Below are 24,693 nucleotides of genomic sequence, written 5' to 3'. Positions count from 1 at the left end.
CTGAAGAGTTTTTCTACGGACAAACTTAGCCAGACACATCTGGTCTACATTCAGGACAGGTTTTTATCTGGTATCATGTTGTGATGAAGTGTGTGCTCTCTTAAATAACCTCAAAGGAGCTGAAATAGTCTAAAGGTCGTGGGTTTGGTAAAATTAGCCTCTCACTGTTTTTCTAATGGTCAAGTATGTCGATGTCCTCCGCCTCGCCAGTGTCCCACAGACCCAATAGTTGGAGGTTTTTTTATGGGAGAGCAAGTATCCTCTGCAGCAAAAAATATCCTCCAGGCCTGGACCAAAAATATATATAGGTCTATACAGAATTCGCTAAATGTGGAAAGACAGCATGTCCCACAAATAAAAACGTAATAAAAGACAAAGAGGGGACTAGTGAAACTTTGATCTCCAGCCCAAAACTGAGGTTCAGGTTCAGGTTGAATAAGGTTGAAAGTGTGAAGCCCTCAGCCCCAATAAACACAATTTCCTATAAGCCCTAGACCTTCGCTGGTTAAACATCAGCTCGGCAGAAGAGACAAGTCCATGGGGAAAGAAACAGCACACAGATTTTGAGAGCAATCTCAAACTTTTTCATGTCAAGGACCTCCAGAATAGATGTCAAATAGACCACAGACCATGGATGTATAAGAGGTTGTGTCCTGTGCTTTTGCCCTGCGTGTTAGTAAATGGCTTACAACTACTTTTAATTCTGCTAGCATTACTAGCTACTGGCCAATAGCCGGTTGTTTGGGAATGTTAATACATCCACTACGGTACAGGCTTACAGCATACATCCCATGGGTGTATTATAAGATAATAAAAGGGATGAATTACAGCCAATATATCCATTATTACAGCCGCATACAGCTAGCAGGAAGCTGGCAGAACCAGATACGTCATATGAGTGTGCAGGGCGGTGCAGTCCCGTGGGTCTGATGCAAGTTCATTATGATGAGGAAAATAACTCTGGATTTGGCTATTAGTGACCTTTACAACTTTTAGGACATAATGATTCAAATGAGGGTTATTTAAGTGTTTGTACTGGGAAGTTGATTTACCTTGAAATGATCCTCTGATTTACAGACGTATCTTTATGCATCCATGGCCATGGACTCATTGGCGTTTTCAGTCCAAAATGGCGGCAGCGCTGTTGTCAAAAAAGCACCGGAGTTTCGTCTCTTTGCTTCTAAACCCCTCACGTTACCAGATATTCTGGGCTGAACGTCGGTACTGCCCAAGGTCCCAGACCAGATTGTTCCTCCGATTGTCAGGAGGGATGAGTTGGGAATAAATCGGCCCAAACCTCCCGCAGTCTGTGGCCGGCTTTACGGAGGCTAGCTAGTACGTGACGTCATTACTTCAGCTCTTTATGGAACACTGCCAGTAGTGGTTGCTATAGCAACGGGATGTTTAACTGAAACCAACTGCTGCTACAGCAAAAAACTAAATTCTTCTGTAGCAGGAAAAGTTGATGTAAAACACAAAAAGAATCATGTTAACAAACACCAGTTACTACAAAGGCCCAGAGACCAAAATAACCCTGGGCCCAGCAGGGCCTACTGCCTGGTTCTGCTTGGCAATAACATGCCTGTTGCCTATCACTGAAAGACACAAACCCAAGCTCAGAGATTTCATAGCTTTACAGAATAATAACAAACCCACCACCAGCCACCATCATCATCATCATGTTTTCCAGCAGTTAACTGGCGGAGGAAAAAAATCACCACCGAGCCAAACCTGCGAGCTGCATGTTTGCTGGAAAACATGACTCAGTTGCACCTACAGTACAGTATAAGTTGAAGACAGGCATGTAGGCAGCGCTTTAAGATCTGCAGCATGTGGGAGGAAAATAACTCTGTAAACATAACTGTCCTCAACCATACCTGTAGAATACTTACAGGTGTCTGTAAAAACTATTATTTTGTGGATATACTCTATAAATTGAAGGTGGTTGTAAATCATTGAATTAACTGTGGCCAAAGTTATACCATTGTTCCATATTTTGCATGATTGTGCCAACAGTGTGATTAAGGGTGGTAATATACCACTAGAGCTCCATCCAGCTCAGGAACACACATATAAAATGTCCTTAAACCCCCTGTCCTAAGAACACCCAGGACAGTTATCAGCCCAAGCTCAGTCTGCAAGGCCATATATGGCCCAATCTCTGGCTATTAGATGTGTTTGTTGGGTGTTTTACACAACCTGTTATTCTGAGAACTGACTCCAGATGTAGGCAAGGTATTTGTAGCAATGTCTGGCCAAAATGCAAGGAAAAAACATCCCAGCCTTCTGCAGAGAAAGGAGGGTTCTTCTCAAAATGCTAAGAAATATGAGGAAATAATGCAGTTATATTTAGGAGTATTTAACAGACTCCAGAGTTATCTTTAAATGTACCATAAGAGCATAACGCTAGATAACTCTTCTAAAAAGGGTTCTGCTCTGCATGCTACTCTACACCCTCAGAATTACCTGACATATAAACTATATTTTTAATTTCAATCTTAAACCTCATTTAAAGTTGATCGTCCTTTGCGTGTTTGCCTATTTTATGGTGCAGGACTAATACATATTACTGACGTACTGCACAATTCAATCAATATAATAAAACTTGATAGTTACTGGCATGTATAGCCACATGTGAAAACACTTATTTCAGCGATTAAACATCTATTTCTGTACAATTATAAAAAAAAACATAGTTCAGTCCAACACCTCTCTCACCTAGCCCCTCCGTATATGCACTAATGTTTTACAGTGCGTAATAATTTGGACGTACTCCGAGAAAAAACATCTGAAAGAGCTTAGGAACTTTCTAAGAAAGAGCTGGACTCTATTTTGCTGCCGATACTTTTGGCATTTGTGTTAATGGAGACACAACAGAAAAGTGCCAGCTTTAGACAAAAACTCTGCATCTGGTTTCTTTTTAGGAAAGTTGAGAAAAGTTCAACTTTTTAGAGTATCGCATGTGATTTGGACCAATCAATAGCAACCAAGAGGAGGTGTGGTTTCCTGCAACGCAGCCAGATACTGTAGAATAAAGCATTAAAAATCAAATGCTCTGTGGGACAACAAAACCAGGAAAATGTCACAAGTTTCTGTCTCAGCCTTTTGGTTTCAGAGAGAGTGATACTATAGATAGTTGTTCATGATTACTGATTGGATGATTATCTTTGAGCATGAACGACGGAGAGATGTGAAAATGGAAAGTTGTTCCCCTTTACAATCAAGGAAGAGTGTGATATAATATTTTGTCCTCATATATTAACACCACTACATCTAAAATTGTTAAATGTAATTAAGATTACTTTATATTATATATTTGTAGTGTATAGGCCAAAACCTACTCATTTAAGTGTCCAATTATTTTTTATTTCAATCTGAACCTAACTGACTTTCAATTTGAGGACATATTGGGGACTATTAGAATAACTGAATCAAGATGACTCGTCAAAGCCTTAAATGTTTCCAAATATTTGTGTTATTATTTTACAAAATTACTGAAATGATCACTGCCATTCACTGAGAACTGAACCTTTAAATAACATGCTGGCACTTCCTACCGCGAAAGGATTAAAACTGTTCTCACTCAGGTACTGCAGGTCAGCCCAAAGGGTTTCTGGGAAGTAAAGATACATCATGCCACCATTTGGGTTGGCCAACATTCACAGTTGTCTAGTGCAGTTTTAATGCTAAAAAGACCAAGCATGTCTCCTAAGTAATGGTCCTCCTCTTCAGCTGTGTCAGCCAAAACAAATGACGACAAAGACAAAAGCTTCTCCAGCAGCAGGCGCCTCTGAGATGATAAAAGTCTGGTTTCTGGCTCAAGGCTGAGACACTAGCTATCATGGGAATTGAACATGTGAGCATTCAATCTCTCTGCTGCCACTGAGGCTCCCGATCAGAGCTGTTAGAGCTCTGTCCTATCTGTATGGAGATAAGCTTGTAGAAATAATGGACTGATAAGACTCTTGACCTCAGCTGGCTTTTTCATCCTCTGTCGCTGGTTTTTCTCCGTCTCTGTTTCTGTTTATCACTCTCTCCCCCCCTTCACTTGTCCAAAACTAAGATTTAGGATCAGATGCGCTGACACAGAAAATCCTATATTATACTTATCCTGCCATGAATGCAGATGTTTTTAAGCCAAAAACGAGGCTCTGTGATCCTGCTAGCTATGAAATATGGATGTGTTTGAATGCACGGGAGACGCTGGCCGAGCAAGTTGGTAGAAAGCCAGAGGAGGCAGCGTAAGAGCTGGAAAATAAAAAAAAATAAAAGTCAAGTGAGAACTCAAACAAAAAGCAAATGTGAAGAGTTGAATCGGTGTTCACGTCGGAAAACTGGCAGCCGCTGCGAGCGTGTTTGTGCGTGCACGACGAAGGGGCCTCCCGTGCAGTTACGCTGGAGCCACTTAGCTTTTTGGATGGCCGGCATTTCATTTAAGAGAGGCCGGTTGAAAAGCTCGGTTTGATTGCTTCTCTAAAACAACCTCATCTAAAAGCCTTAAATAACCAAATACCTCTGTGACGACGTTGAAACCGCTCCAAACTCTTAACTACATCTCTGTGCCTGGGAATACGGGCATCAGTCGTGTGGTTGCGGCGAGAGTGGGAGAGGAGAGTCTTGAAATGAAATTAGGATTAGAGCAGTCGATTCCTCCAGGATCCTGTTGGTCTGAAGCCAGGCAGCTCTTAAACCTGTCCCTGGGTCTGTCACTTATCTTTCTATCTCTATCTTCCTTGATTGTTCAACTCCTTTCCTCCTCTCTCCGTCTCTATCAGCCTCTCTTTGTCTTCCTCTCCTCTAACAACACAGCTGACATTTACTAGGAGGCCACAGCAGGGTTCGCAGAAGGTAACAGCCATAAAGTCTGACACACCTCCAAAGCTTTCTCTGGCCATGAGGCTACTGTGGCTTCACGCCAGGGTTTTTCCAAATGAACCAGGAGGAACTGCAGCGGTGTAAGCTCTGAAGACGCTGGAATTTATTACAGCACCGTTTAAAACACACCGACTGATATGAAATAACAACGGCTAATGCTAATTTCCACAAGTCACAAGTCCAATTTTCCACATTACGGTTTCACTTATTTCGTGCCAATCACTGAGACATGCAATGTTTAGAAGACCAAATCTAGCTTTGGAAGTCAGTGAGGGTGGTTTCCATTTTTGTTTTTTTTACAGCTAGGGAAATGTTTTGGTGGGTAAGTGGATGACCACTCTCTCTCCTTCATTACATAATGTACCAGTGAATGGTTCTTGAGGAAAGCACTGGTCTTTTAATCTCAATAAACAGATATCTGCGTATGAATGCAGAATCTGTAGGCAACGGGACACAATTCTGGTATCAAAAACATCTGTTCGTAGTCTGACTAGTATTGACCAATCACGTTTGAGCAGGCTTTGGTTGCATGGGTTCGGTGTGGAGAGCAAGAGAGGCGGAACGCATTGGCTGAAACTGGGAACCCACCGGCTATCGTCTCATGACGATTCAGCTTTTTATTAGGTTAAAATTAGCGTGTAAATTGGCGCCTCCAGTCTCACATCTAAAGTTGCTAATCGGACTGTAAATAATGACTGGCGCTCAGAAGAGGAAGTCTTGGCCCAGATATCCGTTATTTGGATAGATATCCAGGATAGATATCCAGATAACACCAGAACCCCAGAAATATCCAATATTAAATCATCAGACTGATAGCCGGTTTCTGGTCCTTTAACAGTTCAAAGCTAAAATATGGAACTTTTTGCCTGAAGTCACAAGTTTTAAATCCAACGCAACTCTTTAGTTCTCACCCCGAAAGTCACTCTTCTTGTCAACCTTAAAACAGCAGCTAGTATGTTGTGCGAGACGAGAGATGTAGTTCAACTTGTGACTTCTTCTTGACTTGCAAAATTATCTTTTAAATTGACAAACATCATATGAGTGATTCATGGCGTAATTCAAACAGGATCAAAAAACTATTTGTCTCTCGCCGTTGACTACCGTTCATATTTTCCATGGGGTCTACCAGAAGGGGCGGGACTTCGCCTCTCTATAGTTTGAATGTGGTACAAAAACAGTATCAGTATGTAATGCATATATTGTACATGTGCATTAATCTACAACTCTTTCTTCAAACTGTTGCTGTAAAAGCGCACTACAAGTGTATACGTACTACAACCCCAAATGCATCAAATTTGGGCTAAATGTCTCTAGGTTGCATGCTAAAAATGCTAAATCCAATCACCAAACAGAGTATCATTTAACCCCACTTCCTGTACTTTTCTTGCAGTCAACTGGTTTTGACTTGATCTACAGTCAAGAGATGGTAAACGCTGAAAGCTGAACCTTTACAGACCACATTATCATGGCCTTGATCTCCCAGAAAATCAGTAGTGATGCCAGCTCATGTTTTTTTCCGTCCCCCTGAGAAGCCCTCATGTAAACCAGTCTGTATGTTGGACTCCTCTGCAGATTGAAACCTGGTACTCTCGCAGCCATGCTGCAGGAGAGTATGGGAACCATGCAGCACAAAGGAACCAGCCACCGTCACGCTTTATCTCTCCTCTGTCCTCTTTCATGTTGCCGTCTCGAAAGTCAAGCTTGTCACGCTTCCAAACTACTGTGACATACGCAACTTCACACATAGGAATCAAGTTTAAACCTTTCACACGTGCACAGAGCCACACTTAGAAAACTGATTTCACGATTCAGATTAGAAAAATCGCCCAGGACATTGTGAAGCTGCATTATACACATACATTCATCTGTGCTACTTTTGGCATAGAAGCAATACATTACCAACCTTTCAACAGCTATGGCTGTAAAATTGTCAAGTGCATAAAGTCAGTAAAATCACCATCAGGACTTTTACATGACTGAAGTTTAGCTTATGCTTCAAATGATCTTTTATTTATTGTGCGAGTGTGTGTTCTCTCAACGCTAAACTAGAACAGACAGTTTAAGAGGGGAGTAAGGTTTCAGACCACGTCCCTGAGTGTTACCTTAGACTAAATATAAGTGGGTTTTTGTGGGTCATGTGTGTATACGTGCACGTGTGTGTCCTTCATTATAATTCCACCTTGAGGAACGACTGATGTCATCTGCATAACTTGAGCTCTGAGAACAAAAGATGGAAGATATGCTCTTTTTCTCAATGTGTACATAACAGTACTACACTCTGCTTTCCTTCCACCTTTCTTTATTTTACTCCTTAAATTTTCACTTCGTGTTGGCTAACGTATAAACAACTATTGTTAAAATGTTTGTTGGGCCCTTAAAAGCATCCTAAAGTAGTGAAATTGTTCTTGTATTTTCGGAGCTCCCCAGCTACCAAAATTCCCACTGAGGATTAAAAAAGTGTTTTACGATTGTCAAAGACATAAAGCTAATGGAAGACCAAGTCCCACCCTACCTGCCAGGCAGAGTCCGAAGATGGTGAGAAGAACCAGGATGTAGAGAGAGACGATGGCGTACTTGATGGCTGAGAGGGAGTTCAGGTGAGAACAGCACTGATCCTGCTTCCTGCGACGCTTACCAGAACCTGACCAAGACAAAGAAAGGGTCAGAAACAATACAAAAGTCCAAATAGGAGGTGCAAATATGTAGCACTCACAATATGCCAGGTTCTCTAATGAATAAATCAGCAAGAGGAATCTGGCTTTTGGAATAAACATGGTGTTTATTAATGCCGTTTGAAGATTTGTTTGCCTCCTACAAAACAAAGTCTCTGAAAGCTTGTTAAATTGATGTGTGTGTGTGTGAGGCAAGAGGCTGTTCACAACAACAAAGCTCATGTTTTCCAGTTACTTGCTCAGTCGTGATGCAAAAATGAAGTCCATAAAAGCAAAGGATTGGTGGTTGAAGCTAAAACAAATAACTCCAAAGGCTTTTATTAGAGAGCCTGACATTTACTGGTACAATGACTAATACTGTGTGAACACAAAGTAAGATCGTACACTAAACACGTAATGACTGCAGTGCACACAACACATGAATTAAGTGACAAAACAAGTTAACGTTACTTTTAGTTTCACGTGGGACACGAACAGCGGTCTCCTGGTTGAAAGTCTTGTGTTTGTTTGACTCATCCACCACCCTGAACGGACTCTCACGCTATTAATACTACGCCACTTGCTCCGACCGTCAAATAAAGCCGCTGGTGGGTTTACATTGGAGTTAGTTGAAAGCCCTGTTCGTCACATTCTGTTGTTAAAGGGTGCCTCCGCTGACCAAACGTTGGTATTTGACAAGTTGGGAGTGAGAACGGGTTGCACAATCATGTTATTTACCTCCTAGCACACTGTAGAGAACGTACCTACACTTGGTGACAAGTTAGCAAGCAGCAATATCAAACACATTTCTTGGTTTACTGGTTTAAAACGGTCTTACTTGCATTATGACAAATATAAATTAGATAAGAAATTATATGCATGCATTTGGCACAGCTAAATGGTTTGTACATTATTGTCTTAATGCCAATGGCACACACACATACACATACACATACACACAAGTATAGATGCACAAATATAACAGAATTCACAAAATACACAAACTCAGCGAGGAGCTATTACTATAATTCATGTCACCACTTAACACTCCTCTCAGGGTCAAACAGATGTTGGAGAATTAGTCTTGATAAAACTGACACAGCGCTGTCTATGTATGATGGAAGTGTGTGTGTGTGTGTGTGTGTGTGTGTGTGTGTGTGAAAGCTTGGCAGGAGGCAAGGATTAGGCTGTTGATGTTGAGGGAACATTCCCTTCAGGTCAAGAGGATGAAGAGATTTCCAAAGGTTGTTTCTGGAGTCACATCCTTCATCAGTCATTGGGATAGGAACGCGATATTACTTTTAAAATGTTTTCAGACACCAGCACGTAAGTGTGTTGTGTGGAAGTGATTTACCTCAACACTGTTAAAGAAATGAATGTATGTTTTGCCACTTTAATACTGAGTAACACGTGGTGTTCTGGCTGTTCCCAAAGTGTTACATACCTGGACATTAATGCAACAAGAGCTACTAGAAAGACAATATAAAGTGTTATTTTTCTAAATGTAGGCTATACTTTGCAAAGCTCCACTCTCCTTAGCAACTATTGCTAAATCCTAACTATAACTGTAAATTTGATTCTTCAATCGGCACTCATCCTGTCACACTTGCATCGTCGATTATGTACCGATAAGCTACTCAAGATGGACAAGCCAAAATATCAATGGCTTTCACTTATCACTAGCTAGCTTGCTATCATTGACAAAAAAAGAAGGGCGCTAAATCGTGTCGGTGGAGGAGAGGATACCCCACCTTTTTAATTTATTTCAGACTTAGGAAGTTTCTGTTATGAAGCCCCAGCAGACGATGTGAAATATGAACACACAGGTGTCTCTGGGAAATCAGTGTGGCCATGTGACATGATGAGCATCATGATAAATATTACACCCGCTGGGATATTGTGAGGTTATAATGAGATTCTATCTTCCTGTGAACAGCCATGATGTTGGCTTGAGTCTGGGTTTTAAATATAAACACTGATTTTGCAGCACGGCCTCCCAGCAGCATGCTTTCATTTAGACCGTGACAATCTGTCAGTGGACACTGGTGGATTGTTGCTGACGCATACACACACACACACACGCACACACACAATTCCCCTCTATGATGAAGAACACACACACTCCTCCAGTAAGACAAACACAGCTGGTTCAGATGTGTCACATGGCTGGAATGTATAGGAACAGAAATTGCACTCAAAGCTTCATGCTGAACTGAGACGAAACACCCAGCCTACATACAAACAGCTTCATAAAAGACATGCAGGGAAATAAAACCAGCAGTCTGGAGCTTAAGGGGGAAATTAACACATAGTTTTCATGTTTTCTTGTTTGATGTTGTTCCAGGAGTTAGATGAGAAGATTTGATTGATACCATTCTCGTGTCTCAAGTATGGAGCTAGAGCAGGGAGGTAGCATAGCATAGCTTAGCAACACTTGAAGTGGACATTGTGACTTGTAACAGGAACAGTGGTAGTGTTCTTCTTCTTCATGTTTGTAGTAAACACTTTAGAGGTGCTGGTATGCGTGTGTTTGAACTTTGGACAGCCATGCTAGCTGTTTCCCCCTGCTTCCAGTCTTTATGCTAAGCTAGGCTAATCACCTCCTTGCTTCAGCTTCATGCTTAATGCACAGATATTGGTCTCGATCTTCTCATCGAACTCTTGGAAAGAAAGTGAATACGAGTTTTTCCCAAAATTTCAACTATTCACTTAATGATTATTTTTCTTCAGCACTGTTGTATTGGATATTTTTTATTATTTATTGATTAAAATGTACCATATAAAACGTAAACAAAAGATATATTTTTAAAACACAATTTCCAAAAGCCTAATGTGACGTCTTCAGACTGCTTTTTTTGACCATAGACCGTATATATAGATGGACGACGTATCTCCACTTCCTCCCACTGTACAAAAGTGAAGGCAAAATATCCCGGATACGGGAGCTGCCAGACCCAGAGGTATCCCACTGTTCACAACATTAAGACGACATTTGCCCCATAAACCCTGATTTCTTTGAGGATAAACCCTGTTTTTACCCATAATTCATATAGTATTTACCTCATAATGCACACTGGCCGTGTAGTTATGTGAATCCTGGTTGGATCCCACTCTGATAGAAACCTCCTAACTCTTTTATTTTGCTCTTTTTTTCCACTACACCCCAATAAAACAAACCGCCCCATGGTTGAGAATATCTCCTCTAATTGAAGAGGTGTGAAAATGTTCCAGGATTAGAGAAGCTGGATGAGGACAGTCTTTGTGATGTGTGCGGCCATTGTCCGCTTTCCATTAAAATGTCAACAAATTCTCAAGTTAATGTTCCCTAAGACTTTCCCACCAAACTCGTAGAGCTTTGGGTCGAAACCTGAGAACACCACAGGGTCAACTGTGGATTTGCTGCAGCTGCACCTGTACACACACACATACACACACACACACACACACACACACACACACACATGAAAACACACACTGACGCAGATGTTGCTCCTGGACATTCCTGGTTTACACAGATGACCATAGCGAGAGTAGAGCGGATGCCAAGCGGTGACAGCATTGCCTCTTCTTGTGTGTCTGTGTTGGTTATTAATGTGTGTGTGTGTGTGTGTGTTTCTGTGTAGAAAGTCCCTTTCTGAATATCAATCATGGTGTATGAAGATCTGCGTCTTCTTCTAGTGACTTCTTTGCCTTCACGTACACATAGCACATTCATAAAATTCTATATTTTTGATATATATTGAATAATCTGGGAATTTCTAGAATTGTTGAAGGTTAAATAAAGACAAATCAATTGAAACAGTATAAGATTTTTTTTATCTAAAGAGATTCTGGTGCATAATTAACAGTTCATTGTCCTAGTTTTTCTCTCCTGCTTCCATTACCAGAAGGTATTTAGAGATGTATTTAGTGTGCAGCCCGTTCGCACGAAAAGGCAGATAAAATACACAATAATGTGCATTTAGCGTGCAATAAGAATGCCAGTCTTGTTTTTGGCGTGTCATTTGTACGCCATGTAGTCTGTACTCACTGCAATGTAAACGCATCCACGTGAATATGCTACACTCAGAGCTAGTGACGTAGAATAAAAAGTGAGAGAAACTGCTTATGGCGGGCGAGAGGGAAGGTGGACGGGTCCAACAAACACAGGACTTTCAACCAGGAGACCAATGTTTTGTTTTGTGAGTTACATTAGTGACGTTAATGACGTGTTTTCTGTACTTTTCTTACTTTGTTTCTGTACGTAAAGGCTACTTATTTTACGCCCAACCATGATGTTTTTCCTCACTAAGTGGTTTTGTTGCCTAAACCAAACTGCGAACGTAGTTTTGTTGCATGGCGTATAAAAGACACACTAAAAAGCTAAAATGCATCCTTATGACACGCAGAATGTCCTTGTAATGTCATGCGATTTATATGCCTTCCCATGAGATCGGGTTGTTACCATAAACTACCGTGGTCAGCTTCTCACTGCAGCAGGACATATTTTCAGTGCATGCAGAGATGAAAATCAGTTTAAACCAATCTGCTCCTTTGAAAAAAATCTCTAAAAAGGGAAACAACCGGCCTTGCGTTCAGCTGAGTGTTTTCAGTCTCTAGTGTCTTCCTTACCTCCATCACACAGGTTGAGTTTGGACAAGTTGTGTCCATCGTAGGCCTCTTCATACATGGAGCCGCTCTCTCTCTCCTCATACGTGCTCAGATACATCGCCTTGTTCTCCATCTCCTCCTGACTGAAGAGAAAACATACATACACTGAAATTACCGTACTGAACAAGACACTGACATCTCTCCTCAACCAAGGTACAGATGACAAAGTTGAAGATGAATCAATTGTGAGAGCTTTGACCGTCTCTGTTGCACTTTTCAAGCTACAATATAGGCACAGGCACACACAAGCGCATACACACACACACACACACACACAAGCTAAACAAACAGGGAAATCCTTGTGGTGTGAGGATTGGGAGGGTTGTGGCTGACTCTAAACCAGCGTCATGTGATTTATTTCCTCCGCCAATAGAGTTGGACAAGAGTTGTGTTTTTGCCCCGTCTGTTTGCCGTTTAGTAGGATATTAAAAAAAGAAGAAGCTATGAATAAATGCACATAAAACATTGTGGAAAGTTGCTCGTGAGGTATGAAAGAAGTGATTCACCTTTCATACCAACCAGCCATGAGGAGGGTGTGTGCTGCTCATAGTACTGCATCAGAAACCCTTCATTATTAGCTCAGTCAAACAATATTTAAGTGCCAATTTCTGATTTAGACAAACTATAACTGCTCTGCCAAGTCTTTCTAAAACATGATACAGTGTTTGAATGTCAGTCCAAATGGAAATGGTTACTTAACAGCTATACAGCTGATAGATATCTGGCTAAAATGGTGCGTCCATCCATACACACATCTATTTATCCGGGTTGCAGCAGGGTAAGCAAAGTAGTCCACACGTTCCTCTCCATAGCCATGTCCTCCAGTCCTTACTGGGAGATCCTGAGGTGTTCCCAGACCAGCTAACTGGGTCCTTTCAACACAAATGAACACAGGTGCTCCTTCTGGATGTCCAAGCTCCTCGTCCTGCCCGCCAAAGTGAGCGTATAGACTTCCTGCACCAGAGGTGAGGATGATACTGCGTTCACATAATATGGGAAAAATTCTCATGTTTACAACTTGCGATTGTCACATTAAAAACAACTCAAGATAATTATGTAATTGAGTTGGACAGGGTTAAAAGAAATACTGTGCAGTGACAATATAACGGTGGTTAATGGTTTCAGGAAGTGTGGCCTCCATGTTTGTTTAGCATTAAAGTGCTTTCAGAAAGAGTTTTCCAGTCGTAACTACGACTTGAATGTTGATGTGACAATTGCAACAATTAATTGATTAGCTGTCAACTATGTAATGAATCACAAACTATTTTGGTTATTGATTAATTGGGTTGAGTTATTTAAAAAAAAAAAGTCAAAATTCTCTGATTCCAGCTTCTTAAATGTGAATATGTTCTGGTTTCTTTACTCCTCTATGATAGTAAACTGAATATCTTTGAGTTGTGGACAAAACAAGACACTTGAGGACGTCGTCTTGGGTTTTGGGAATCACTGATTATAATTTTTCACCATTTTATAGACCAAACAACTTATCAAGAAAATAATCGACGGATTAATCGACAATGAAAATAATCATTGACGTGATCTCTATTTAAGTTGGAAACTATTGATTATAGTAATGACTTAAACATGTTGCTAATAAATCGTCCATAAACAGTGCAGTATAACGTCCAAATCACCACGGACACGCCACAACTCCTCCCGTTGACCTCCTACTCCATCATACATCCATAATCTAGCAAGAATTTGGCATGAGTATGAATACAAATATTTCATGTCCCATTTCAGGTACAGACACGAGAATGTGTCTCCTGGGGCTTCATTTATAAAAGTGCGCTTGAAATAATGTCTTAAAAAATGCAAAAAGTAGCTCCAGAACCATAACTCCGTAACTCCCTCACGTATTTAACCCCATATGAATTACGAGAGGAGAAAAATGACGAGGGCTTTGACAGATGGTTGGATTCCAACACGTCCTCCTTTCAAAACCTAAAACATTAATCTGATGAAAACATTTCCTGGGAGAGGAAAGAGTCTCAGAGGCCACTTATCACCACAAGAATTAAGTCCATCTTTAACACAATGACATCCAGCAGGTGCAGCCGTCGATGAGCTACTGTTTCTGGTATAACATTTATGATAGCATGACTCAATTTATCATTAAAAGCATGTTAAATTTAACATTTTATTTGTCAAGTCTTCATCAGTTTCAGCCATACAGCGGACTATTTACTCTGAGCTGAGCACATCTGCTCTTCTGGTTTGGGTAGAGTTTCCCACGCTACACATGATGCAAAGCAAATATGGCCGACGTATGAATAAAGCGAACAAATAGATTAAAAAGTTGAGTCAGACATAGACATCTCTGAGGAGTCAAATTAAATCTGCTGCCGTCAGGATTCGGTGGGTGTTAAACTCCCACAAGCCCCGGCGGCAGATCTGTGGGTGTTTGACAAAGTCGTTAAAAAGTGCTCAGTCTGGACTTTCTCATTACGGAGGGGATGGAGGGGTCAGGTTGACATTTAGATTGAAGCTGGGAAGGAACCATTAGGGCTGCTAGGAGATCCCACTGAACTCCCCGTTCAACCGCCATACGTGTTTGTGTGTGTGTGTGACTGTGTCTACAGAGTGTGTGTGTGCCTGAGTTATCTTCTAATTACACTGAGTTTGGTGGGATATAACAGTTGATCACACACTCAGTTGGTCAATGCCAACAGAGGACGGTGGGAAAGTAAAGAGTTGTCTCTATCTCTGAAACGGTAGACAAAATAATAGAAACACCACATACCATTTAGGAAATAATCTAAAGTAAGATTAGAATTACCGCCTCACGGTTGTATGCCTCTGTGAGGTCACAGAGATCTTGACCTTTGACCTTTGACAACCAAAATCTAATCAGTTCATCCTTAAATCTAAGTGGGCGTTTGAGCCAAATTTTAAGATATTCCTTCAAGGCATTCCTCACATATCGCGTTCCAGAGAATGGGATGGACGTACGGACGGACAAACAACCTGAAAAACATAATGGCTCCGGCCACGGCTGTCGCCAGCGTGGAGGTATAAAAACTTCATGAGAAAGTTTGTTACACGGGTGAATGTGCACGGTTTCTCCCTTCCAGTAGAGAAAATGTGATAAAGTGCCCTCTAGGGTGCCCTTCCAGTGGAGAAAACATGATAATGTGCCCCTTCCAGTGGAGAAAACTTGATGAAGTTCCCTCTAGGGTGCCCTTCCAGTGGAGAAAACATGATAAAGTGCCCCTTCCAGTGGAGAAAACTTGATGAAGTGCCCTCAATGGTGCCCTTCCAGTGGAGAAAACATGATAAAGTGCCCCTTCCAGTGGAGAAAACTTGATGAAGTGCCCTCAATGGTGCCCTTCCAGTGGAGAAAACATGATAAAGTGCCCCTTCCAGTGGAGAAAACATGATAATGTGCCCCTTACAGTGGAGAAAACTTGATAAAGTGCCCCTTCCAGTGGAGAAAACTTGATGAAGTGCCATTTGCGGTGCCCTTCCAGTGGAGAAAACATGATAAAGTGCCACTTCCAGTGGAGAAAACATGATAATGTGCCCTCTAGGGTTCCCTTCCAGTGGAGAAAACTTGATAAAGTGCCCCTTCCAGTGATGAAAACTTGGTGAAGTACCCTCTAGGGTGCCCTTCCAGTGGAAAAAACTTGATAACGTGCCCTCTAGGGTGCCCTTCCAGTGGAGAAAACATGATAAAGTGCCCCTTCCAGTGGAGAAAACTCTAAAGTACATGCCAGAAAACTTTCTGTGCACTGGTGCCTTTTTTTTTTTTTCACCCCTGCTCCTCAGACTGCCTGAGTCTGCCACTGAGTAGATGTATACAACAGCATAAAATGAAAATACTCAAATACAAGTACCTCAAACTTGAGTACTTAGTTACTTTGCATCACTTGTCTGTCTGTCTGGTCTGTGTGCAACAGCTCCAAACAGGTTGGACTTTAGTCAGCTCCATAGTAAATGCACAGAGAGGCAGAGAGTGACAGTTTGGTGAGAAAGTTGAGATTCACTGAACAAGAGAGGACACAATTATCTTGTCATGCCCCCAACTGAGCATCTCTGCCAGGGGACCAGCCTGTGTGGTCTCCGCTATTGAAAACATATGAACATTATCTGGACATTATAATGACTTAAAGGAGCAAGCAGCTAAAACCTAATGGGCAGTTTACTGAACTTAAAAGTTAGTGCATTTATGATGCACTTGATGTTTGTTACAATGTTCCTAATAAGTTCAATTATGTCCCACTTGCAAGTCGATTTAATGACTTAATATATTAGAATAGGGAGCCTAGTTGGAGCACAATCTCTCTCTATACATAGGCAACCATCCCATGTTATTGCTCAGTCATCCGTGTGCAACATTAACCCATTTTCCACGCTTAATTAAAGGCAGAGACCCTTCACCCATGACCGCTGAAACACAAAACAACAATTTTCTGCGGATGAGTTCCATTAAACGTGCATTTCCTGCCCTGTTGTCCCTGCAGCATACCACTCTAATAGATAACATGCAGTAAATCAGCCTTTTCAACTGTGGGGCCATTCAAGCTGTAATTGCAATGAATATTTAACAGATGTCAACCAGGTTGCCACCTTAAGGTCACAATGTGGTGGTTTTAGAGAGTTTGTGTTGAACAAATGTCATTAACCTGTTAACACTCAACACAAAAGGGCATTAATCACCAAACTAAGTCCCTATGTAACATGCACAAAAGTTGCTAACATGCAAATACTTTGAATCCTAGGGGATGACAGGTGACACACAGTCAGCTGGGGTTTAAAACAGGTGCAGTCCCTGCAGGATTCATGCATTTTACCATCCAAATTAGTCATATTATGTCAAACCTGCACGATATTAAACATCAAACTGAGATAAAATAATAAAAAATAAAAAAAAATAAAAGCTTCTTTCTCTCACCTTGTCAGCTGTCAAATGAAAAAATACAAATCACAGCTCCACGTTTCTCATAATTCCCCTCAAAAAGTTGCTTCCAGACTCTGTAACTCCAGGCTTTTTCCTCAGCTGTCAATGTGCATGAAATAAACGTGCATGTAGAGTGAAATGCACCATGCACACACACATATATACTCTCTGTCTCGGTGCTGCAGAGCTCTGTAGAAGCGAACACGCTGAGACATTTGGAGTAAATATACCCACAACATCGTCATGTGACCATCACTAAACTCCAGCTGAAGTTGGCTCTGCCTGCAAACCGAGCAGCTGCTGCTGGAGGACAGAGAGGTGAAGACATATAGAGACACCTGCTGTACGAGAGCGCTCTCTGCTGGGTAAACATGATAAATTACTACTGGACTGCACAGTTTCATACTAACTGAAGCCATTGACACAGAAACAGAGGAAAAGGGGGCAAAAAATAAATCAGTCTTTGGCCTTTACTTAAAGGTCCCATGTCATGCTCATTTTCAGGTTCATACTTGTATGTTGGGTTTCTACTAGAACATGTTTACATGCTGTAATGTTAAAAAAAAACGTTATTTTCCTCTGCCCGTATTTACCCTCTGTCTGAAACGCTCCGTTTTAGCGCATTTCGACGGAATTGCAACGGAATTGCGTTGCTAGGGAACAGCTTAGGTCCATGTTTATACATCCTGTCAGCTGATGACATTCACATACACTGCAACAGGAAATAAACTGGGACACATTTAGAACGTTTATGTTTAAAACTGTGTAATGGTCTAAATATTGTATATTTGTGACATCACAAATGGACAGAAATCCTAACGGCTTGTTTCAAACGCACAATTTCTGAATACGGGCTGTGTGTGTTTCTCCGTATATTGAGCGTTTTGATAGTTTAACAGTATTTATATAGCACTTAAACCTGCTTTATAATATAAAAGACATGAAAATCGAACTTTTTACAATATGTTATATTATAATAATATGATTAATATTACTATTAATAATTATTAATATTAATTATTAATATTATATTATTAATATTAATTAATATTATAATTAATTAGATGATGCCTTCATGATCTAATCAATATCAAATTGTTTTCTTGTTTAGTATATTTAGTTTTTTTTTGCATAGGCTGTATTTTGTTTTAAACACTGTGCGTCCCCCAGTGGTTATATATGTTGGTAGGCAGGTAGAGGACCAGCATGCACCTGGGTGGACCTATGTTTTTTACCAGGCAACAATAGCAATGATTTTTTCATGATTTTCCTGACAACTGGCCACTACAATATGCATGTACAGTACATAATACCAATATATCCTGCAGCACTTGAAGGCATCGTGAGCACACACGTCTGGTGGGCGGAGCCAGGAAGAGGAATGTACCTACAGTAACACTCAGGTAACACTCCAACAGGTACAGACAAGGCTCGCCATTCATATCCTATCAAAGGTAAATATGACTCATCACTCTCAACTGTAACTTTATTAAAGTTTGTAAAGATATCAGAGTTTTGTTTTATGGATAGTTTTGGATGTTTGATGTTATTGAAAAGCAGCTGTTGATGAGTTGCTGTAAACACCCCTATCTTCTTATGTACACAGAGTAACACGCCAAACTTTATTCATATTTTTCATATCTTAACTAGGCTTAATTTACCAGAACAGTTACACACCTGCTACAGCACAGAAAACACGTCTGAGAGGAACTGCTTTAATTCGGCAGTGGTCTGCCAACAAGAACAGACTTTATTTAGTCTACAGGTCAACATTTACAACCACTTTGCTCAGTTTCGGCTGAGTTTTTACATCACAGTTGAACACAGCATCGCACAGTAAGGCAGTAACGTTTTAGATGAAGTGGTGCATGATGATGCATTTATTAAACGTTATACAATTCCTCAAAATATAGAAGTCCCATTGAGGAGTTCATGTTTTGCCATTTGCTAAAAGGAAACACAAAATTAAGCTGTAGAATTATTCAAATTATGAACAGAATTTGGTTTAAGCCTCCTACCAATGCATCAAGGCCAGATTACATCATGCAAAGTGGAGAAAAGCTGCAGATTAGCGAGCTGAGCTGAAGTCTATGAAATAGGTGTTATGAAAGTTACAGTAGAACAATAAAAAAAATTAAGATGAGGTAATTCTGCATGGCACCACAAGATGGTAGGATTACACCTTGAAGGATGACTGCTACCTGTTTCCTGTTTGAACATTTGGTCTAGTTTGGTTCATTGTACCACTTGAGAACAATCCCATTTGAACTGTGCTGGTCCACAGTTTGTCTTTGTTTAGACATTTTCTGGTTTACATCTTAATTTCCCCAATTTTAGACTGTATTTTATTTAGGCACATTTGTGTGCCTGCTTGTGTTTAGACAACATTTAACATTTGAGAAGTTTGACATCTTTTGTTTTAATGAAAAAGGGTTTTTGTAGAAAAAAATGTTTACATTCCTCAACTAAGGTATCAGAGGAAGTATTGTTTTGCAATCAGTACTGAAACGTAGGTATCGTATTGACACTAGTAGAAAAAAAAATCTAATTATACCCATTTCTGCAAAAGATAAATTATGGGAAATGCAATGGAGAAGGCCTCAATGCTTTCCCACTTGCAATCCAAAACCCCCATCTGTCCCCTGGTGGGATATAAAACAGTGTCACATTCAGGCACGGAGAGAAATAAACACCCATCTTTAACAGTGATATTAATGCACTGCTTTCTGTTCACAACATCAGACACACATTTCTTTCCTTCTGTGACCGCTATGACTCCTCTGCTTACAATACAGTTTCAGTTGTTGTATATTAAATCAAGTTGCCAAGTAAAACCAACATAACTGCCCACACATTCACCTCAACTTCGCTATCCTGAAGCTCAATAAAACTGTCAAACTAGAAGCAGCAGGAGCCGATAATACAAGAAGTGTGGGGTAAATAAACATTCCAGTGAGATGAATAACACTTAAAGCACTTCAGTTCAGCTGTTGATTGTGTTTAATATAGCTTTAAACCAAGCGGCAATCTCCGGGTCTGAAAAGTGAAGCCAATGCTGAAGTGCCTGAAGTGCCTACAGATTGTATAGAAGTCAATGAGAAAATGAGCCTACTTCTCACTTGATTTATTACCTCAGTAAACATTGTAAACATGAGTTTATGGTCTCAATCGCTAGTTTCAAGTCTTCTTCAATACAGCATGATGTTCATTTAGTAAATTATGGTCCCATTTAGAGTCAAATAGAGCATAAAGCAGGGGATGCTTTAGGGCGTGGCTACCTTGGGATTGACAGGTCGCTACCACGGCGTTGTCCGGTCTGGGAGTTGTCCGTGTTTTCATCTCACAAGTGTAACATTTTGGTTACCAAAAAATTATTTATTCTGTGTTCGTTTGTAACCTTAACCTTAACCATCTCGTGAGAGTTTCACAATTTGGGTGTTACCTTCTAGACACGACCAAAATGCTCTACTCGAGGCCTCAAAACGGCAGTCCACAAACCAATGGATGACGTCACGGTGATCACGTCCACTTCTTCTTATATGCAGTCTATGATTTAACCTCATCCATTTGGATTAAGTCATGAACATTAGTTAATAAGTTTAAGTTACATATAAGTGATACAAAAAGCCAATTTCCCTCCCTGCTCGTCACTTTTACTACTTTGGTTTACAGGTCCTGCTTCAGTTGTAACTGGTCAGCGTGAATGAAATGGTTCAGAGCAAATAAGACAAGCTGGCTATAGTCACTTTATTGGGAGTCGTGTAGTTTAAGAATCGCTGTCCTAAAGCATAAAACCAGCGTTATAGACAACAATGAGATTGTCTTCGTCCTCAGCTCACCCCGACTCTGAAGGGAAGTGTGTCTTTGAGTGTAAAGGTCTTCACTCTCTGTATGCCAATTACTCCGCTGGGACCTCGTTACCGCCCCGGCCAATCACGCATCCCCCTTAATTAACACAGGAAATTACATTCCTATATTTATACCCCAATAACTAGACTGGCCCGCTGAAAAGGTCACATCAACAGTTTAGCTGTTTTCGCCCTATAGCGGTGCAGCCCAGGAGGATATGGCTGGGAGGGAAGCCAAAAGGACCCGAGGCAAAGAAGAAACTTTTTGTGAGAACTTTTTTGACCTCAGAGTGACAGAGTTGGTTGATTTTTCACCTTGCCGTTAACAACTATTTGTCATCACGTTGAGGAGGATGTTGAATTAATCACTGGAAAATAGGCTTATTCTGAGGATGTAGGTGACACCGCATGAGAAGGTAAATTTAATCCAAAGCGTCAAATATGAAGAGAAAGTGACATTTCCTCACGTTTGAGGGTCTACCACAGACAACAAGGTCCTCAGCTAATGTGCCCGGGGCTGAGCTGCTGCAGAGGGACGTCTGCACGTCGTTCACAGTGACGACGGCTGAATTAATCTGCTCAAATTCTGCTCAGGTGAACTTTAATAATCACGGCAGCACTTTTCACGTTCATTATCTGAACTTATAACAAGCTTTTCGTCTTCATAATTTGGTCATTTTATTGGGTTTTCTGGAGAAAGTCTCCTGGCAAATCTTGACAGAAAATTAATCAACAATTTTGAGAAACAAATAATGTGGTGTGGTGATGTAGTTTAAAACACATGGGGTGGATGGATCCAGCAAACACAAGGCTTTCATCCAGGTGGCCGCTGTTCGTGTCCTGTGTTCACAATGTTCAGTGTCATTTTCACTGTAAAAACGTAGTAGTCTTAAGCTCAACCATAGTTTTAATTTTCCTAAACCTAACTATAGTGGTTTTGTTGAGAGTGAGTGAATGAGTGATGCCAAGGATAGCTATAGTGAAGAAAATAAAGTGTGTCTGACAAAGTGGCATTACTACTGCCCATGCTTTTCATTCAAAATAAAACTTAATTCTCTCCAGAACAATGTGTTTGTGTTCTCATCTTTTCTGTTTTTTGTCTTGTCAGGGTGTTGCTGCTGATGTGGTTGCAGAGTGATGGGCCTGTCAAAGCGAGTGTCACTGTGGTCGGTGGAAGAAGTGTTGGAGTGGGTGCAGGAGCAGCACCCGACCCACATGGACACGCTCCAGAAAGCCATAATTAAACACGCCATATCAGGTACAACTCATGCATCAAGTTCAAGATCTTTTTAGATTTAGAATTTTTTTAAATAAGATTTATTTTCACTGTACTCCTGATTTACACATCAAGTTTGTGCATGAATGAATACTCTGACATGTTCACATGTCTCCTCCAGGCCGTGTGTTGCTGCGATTAAAGGATCATCACCTGGAGCTCCTCGGGCTGGAGGCTGAGGAGCAGCAGCAGGAGATCTGGCAGGACCTCCTCCTCCTTAGAGTTCAAGAAGAAATCATTGAACTTGATGACATCTGCTCTGGTGAGTATGCACTCTATCTTCAGGGTGTAGCTGAGCGCCAAACTAGTGGAATAGTAGTAGAAAGTAGTAGTTTCCTTTGATGGTGGTGTGGACCAACATTCCCATGTAATATGCACAGGGAATTCACAGGAAATCAAGCATGAATGTGCAGGATATTAATGATTTTCTGGCTGTTTTATTCCCCTCACAGTCGAAACTACACATTTTATTTCAATCAAACTCAGGCATATATTATAAAAACATGTTTAATGTCACCAACATTTACTAATGTTACCAAATCCACCAACATAAACAACCTTCTGGATTAACATTTTAATTGTTGCGTGTCCAACGAGAGAAACCAGCTGCTAACTTCTGTTTTATTTGTTCTACTCTGCAGAGTGTTTTTCTCCATAGCGGGGAATAAATATCTTCCGGAGAATTGCGGCTTTTTTATTTCCCATCCATTCATTCATCCATGTGAAGGAAGAAGAAAAGTGGGAGTGATGGAAACAACAAGAGAAGGTGAAAGAGAAAGACGAATCAATGAAGAATGGAGAGAGAAAGAAACCCATTTCCTGTGTGAAATCTGACCTGTGCAGATGGATGAGATTAGTTTTTGTCTGAGCGTCTTTTTTCTTAACCTTACTGTCCATTCGTCTCTGTCTGCTGTCTTTCTCTGCAGTGGGTTTACATCCTATCAGTGTGTCATGGAATATTTTACGTTTAAACCACTTTGGTCAAGACTGAAATATCTCAACAGCTACTGGGTGGATTGTAATGAGACTTTGTGCAGACATTCGTGATCCCCAGAGGATAAGTCCTCCTGACGTTTCCTCTAGCGCCACAATGAGGTTCACATTTTGAGTTTTGAGTGAAATGTCTCAACAACTATTGGATGGATTGCCATGAAATTTGATACAAACGTTCTTGTCCCCCTCAGGATGAACTGTAATCAGCAGTTGTATGAGTCCGCCAACCAGCAAAGTTGCACTTTACGTCCATGTTTGTCCAAAATATCATCACTTCATCATTTTATTCTGTTAGACATTTGTGTGAAATTGTCATAATTAGCCTATGAATCCTTGAGTTGTGGCCAAAAACCTGTTTTGTGAGGTCACAGTGACCTTTGATCACCAAAATCTAATCAGTTTATCCTTGAACTTATTGTTTGTGCCAAATTTGAAGATATTCCATGAAGGCATTCTTGAGATATCGCGTTCACGAGAATGGGTCGTACGGACAGGCATAAAAATGTAACCTGCAAAACTAAGGTCAGCCTCAGCTGCACTTTAGTTCTGTTTAGTGCTACTTAGCAAATGTTAGCATGCCAACACGCTAGATAACATACTGAACATGGTTGTAACTGCAGTAGATCATGTGTCTGTGTGCTACAGGGCGCTCTACTGACTGATAGGGTTGGATTACACTTGTTTATAGGAACACGGGGAAATTACAGAAAGATGCAGAAAGAGAAAAAAATCTGAGTAACTGCGTTTCCATTTCAACATTTCTGTGTCGAATCCAGTAAAACTTCCTCCTGCTGTTTGCTCTTCTCTCTCACACACACACACGCTGACTGATATTCATTTTAAAATCCAGCTGTTGATTTAAATCTCCTGTTTCTATTTGAAATGTCTGTCCTTGTATTTTTGTCTGATATACCACAAACAATGCATTGTTTCTCTAAAGAGAGTTACAGAACATCCTCTAACTTCTCTGGATTTGATCCTGTTTTGTTTTCTGATACATACTGGATAATGTTATTATCCCATCCCATTTTAACTGGCTGCAACTAAGACTTATAACTTATGAATGTCTTTAATGCATCTGGTCTTAAAACCTTCAGATGCCTATTTCACATGATGCTCTACTTACTTTATTTATGATGTTGGCCTCCTTTTATTCTAGGCATCAACAGCACTCCACATTTGTATTACATGCAGTAAAAGGTCATCTCTATTTCTGAACATGTTTTCATGGCAATGCTACAACATGGTTGGTTGAATTAAAAGTGCTGCTTTGGCAACACAAACCTGCCACTTGTGTGTCGTCTTTGTGCTTTTACAGCTGCAGCCTCTCGACTCTCATACACATCCAGAGTTCCCCTGCAACTTTGATCGAGGACTCTTAAAATTAAAAGGTCATAATAATAAAACAACATATCAATGCTTGCTTACTTTTGTGCAGCCCAAATCAACATGTCATAGACTCCAAAAGACAGCAAGTGTAGTGTTGATGAACGGTGCAAT

At 40.7% G+C, this 24,693-nt stretch overlaps 2 protein-coding genes across 2 annotated transcripts in view; one reads left to right on the top strand and one right to left on the bottom strand.

The window, feature by feature from the left end:
• scara5 (scavenger receptor class A, member 5 (putative)) overlaps positions 1–17,361 on the bottom strand; it is an 84,789-nt gene extending 67,428 nt beyond the window's left edge. Inside the window, exons 1-3 of the mRNA XM_074615005.1 lie at positions 17,071–17,361; positions 12,138–12,259; positions 7,388–7,516 (exon numbers count right to left, since the gene is read on the bottom strand). Of these exons, the coding sequence (XP_074471106.1) occupies positions 7,388–7,516; positions 12,138–12,249 (241 nt within the window). The 5' untranslated portion in view covers positions 12,250–12,259; positions 17,071–17,361. The remainder of the gene's footprint in view (positions 1–7,387; positions 7,517–12,137; positions 12,260–17,070) is intronic.
• Positions 17,362–18,406: 1,045 nt separating this feature from the next.
• LOC141756278 (sterile alpha motif domain-containing protein 12-like) lies at positions 18,407–24,481 on the top strand. Its single transcript, XM_074615882.1, has 4 exons — positions 18,407–18,530; positions 22,033–22,182; positions 22,322–22,462; positions 22,842–24,481. Exons 2-4 carry the CDS (start codon positions 22,062–22,064, stop codon positions 22,856–22,858), a joined length of 279 nt encoding a protein of 92 aa, XP_074471983.1. The 5' UTR covers positions 18,407–18,530; positions 22,033–22,061; the 3' UTR covers positions 22,859–24,481.
• Positions 24,482–24,693: the final 212 nt, after the last annotated feature.

This window comes from Sebastes fasciatus, chromosome 18 (assembly GCF_043250625.1).
Source record: "Sebastes fasciatus isolate fSebFas1 chromosome 18, fSebFas1.pri, whole genome shotgun sequence".
Classification (NCBI taxonomy): domain Eukaryota; kingdom Metazoa; phylum Chordata; class Actinopteri; order Perciformes; family Sebastidae; genus Sebastes; species Sebastes fasciatus.
Note: the sequence above shows the minus strand (reverse complement) of the source record. Positions and strands in the feature narration are given on the sequence as shown.

Bases quoted from the DNA above. Each gene is read 5' to 3' on its own strand.
- LOC141756278 (XM_074615882.1), top strand. From the start codon at position 22,062: ATGGGCCTGTCAAAGCGAGTGTCACTGTGGTCGGTGGAAGAAGTGTTG. The intron at 22,183-22,321 runs GTACAACTCATG...TGTCTCCTCCAG, and splicing joins AATTAAACACGCCATATCAG to GCCGTGTGTTGCTGCGATTA.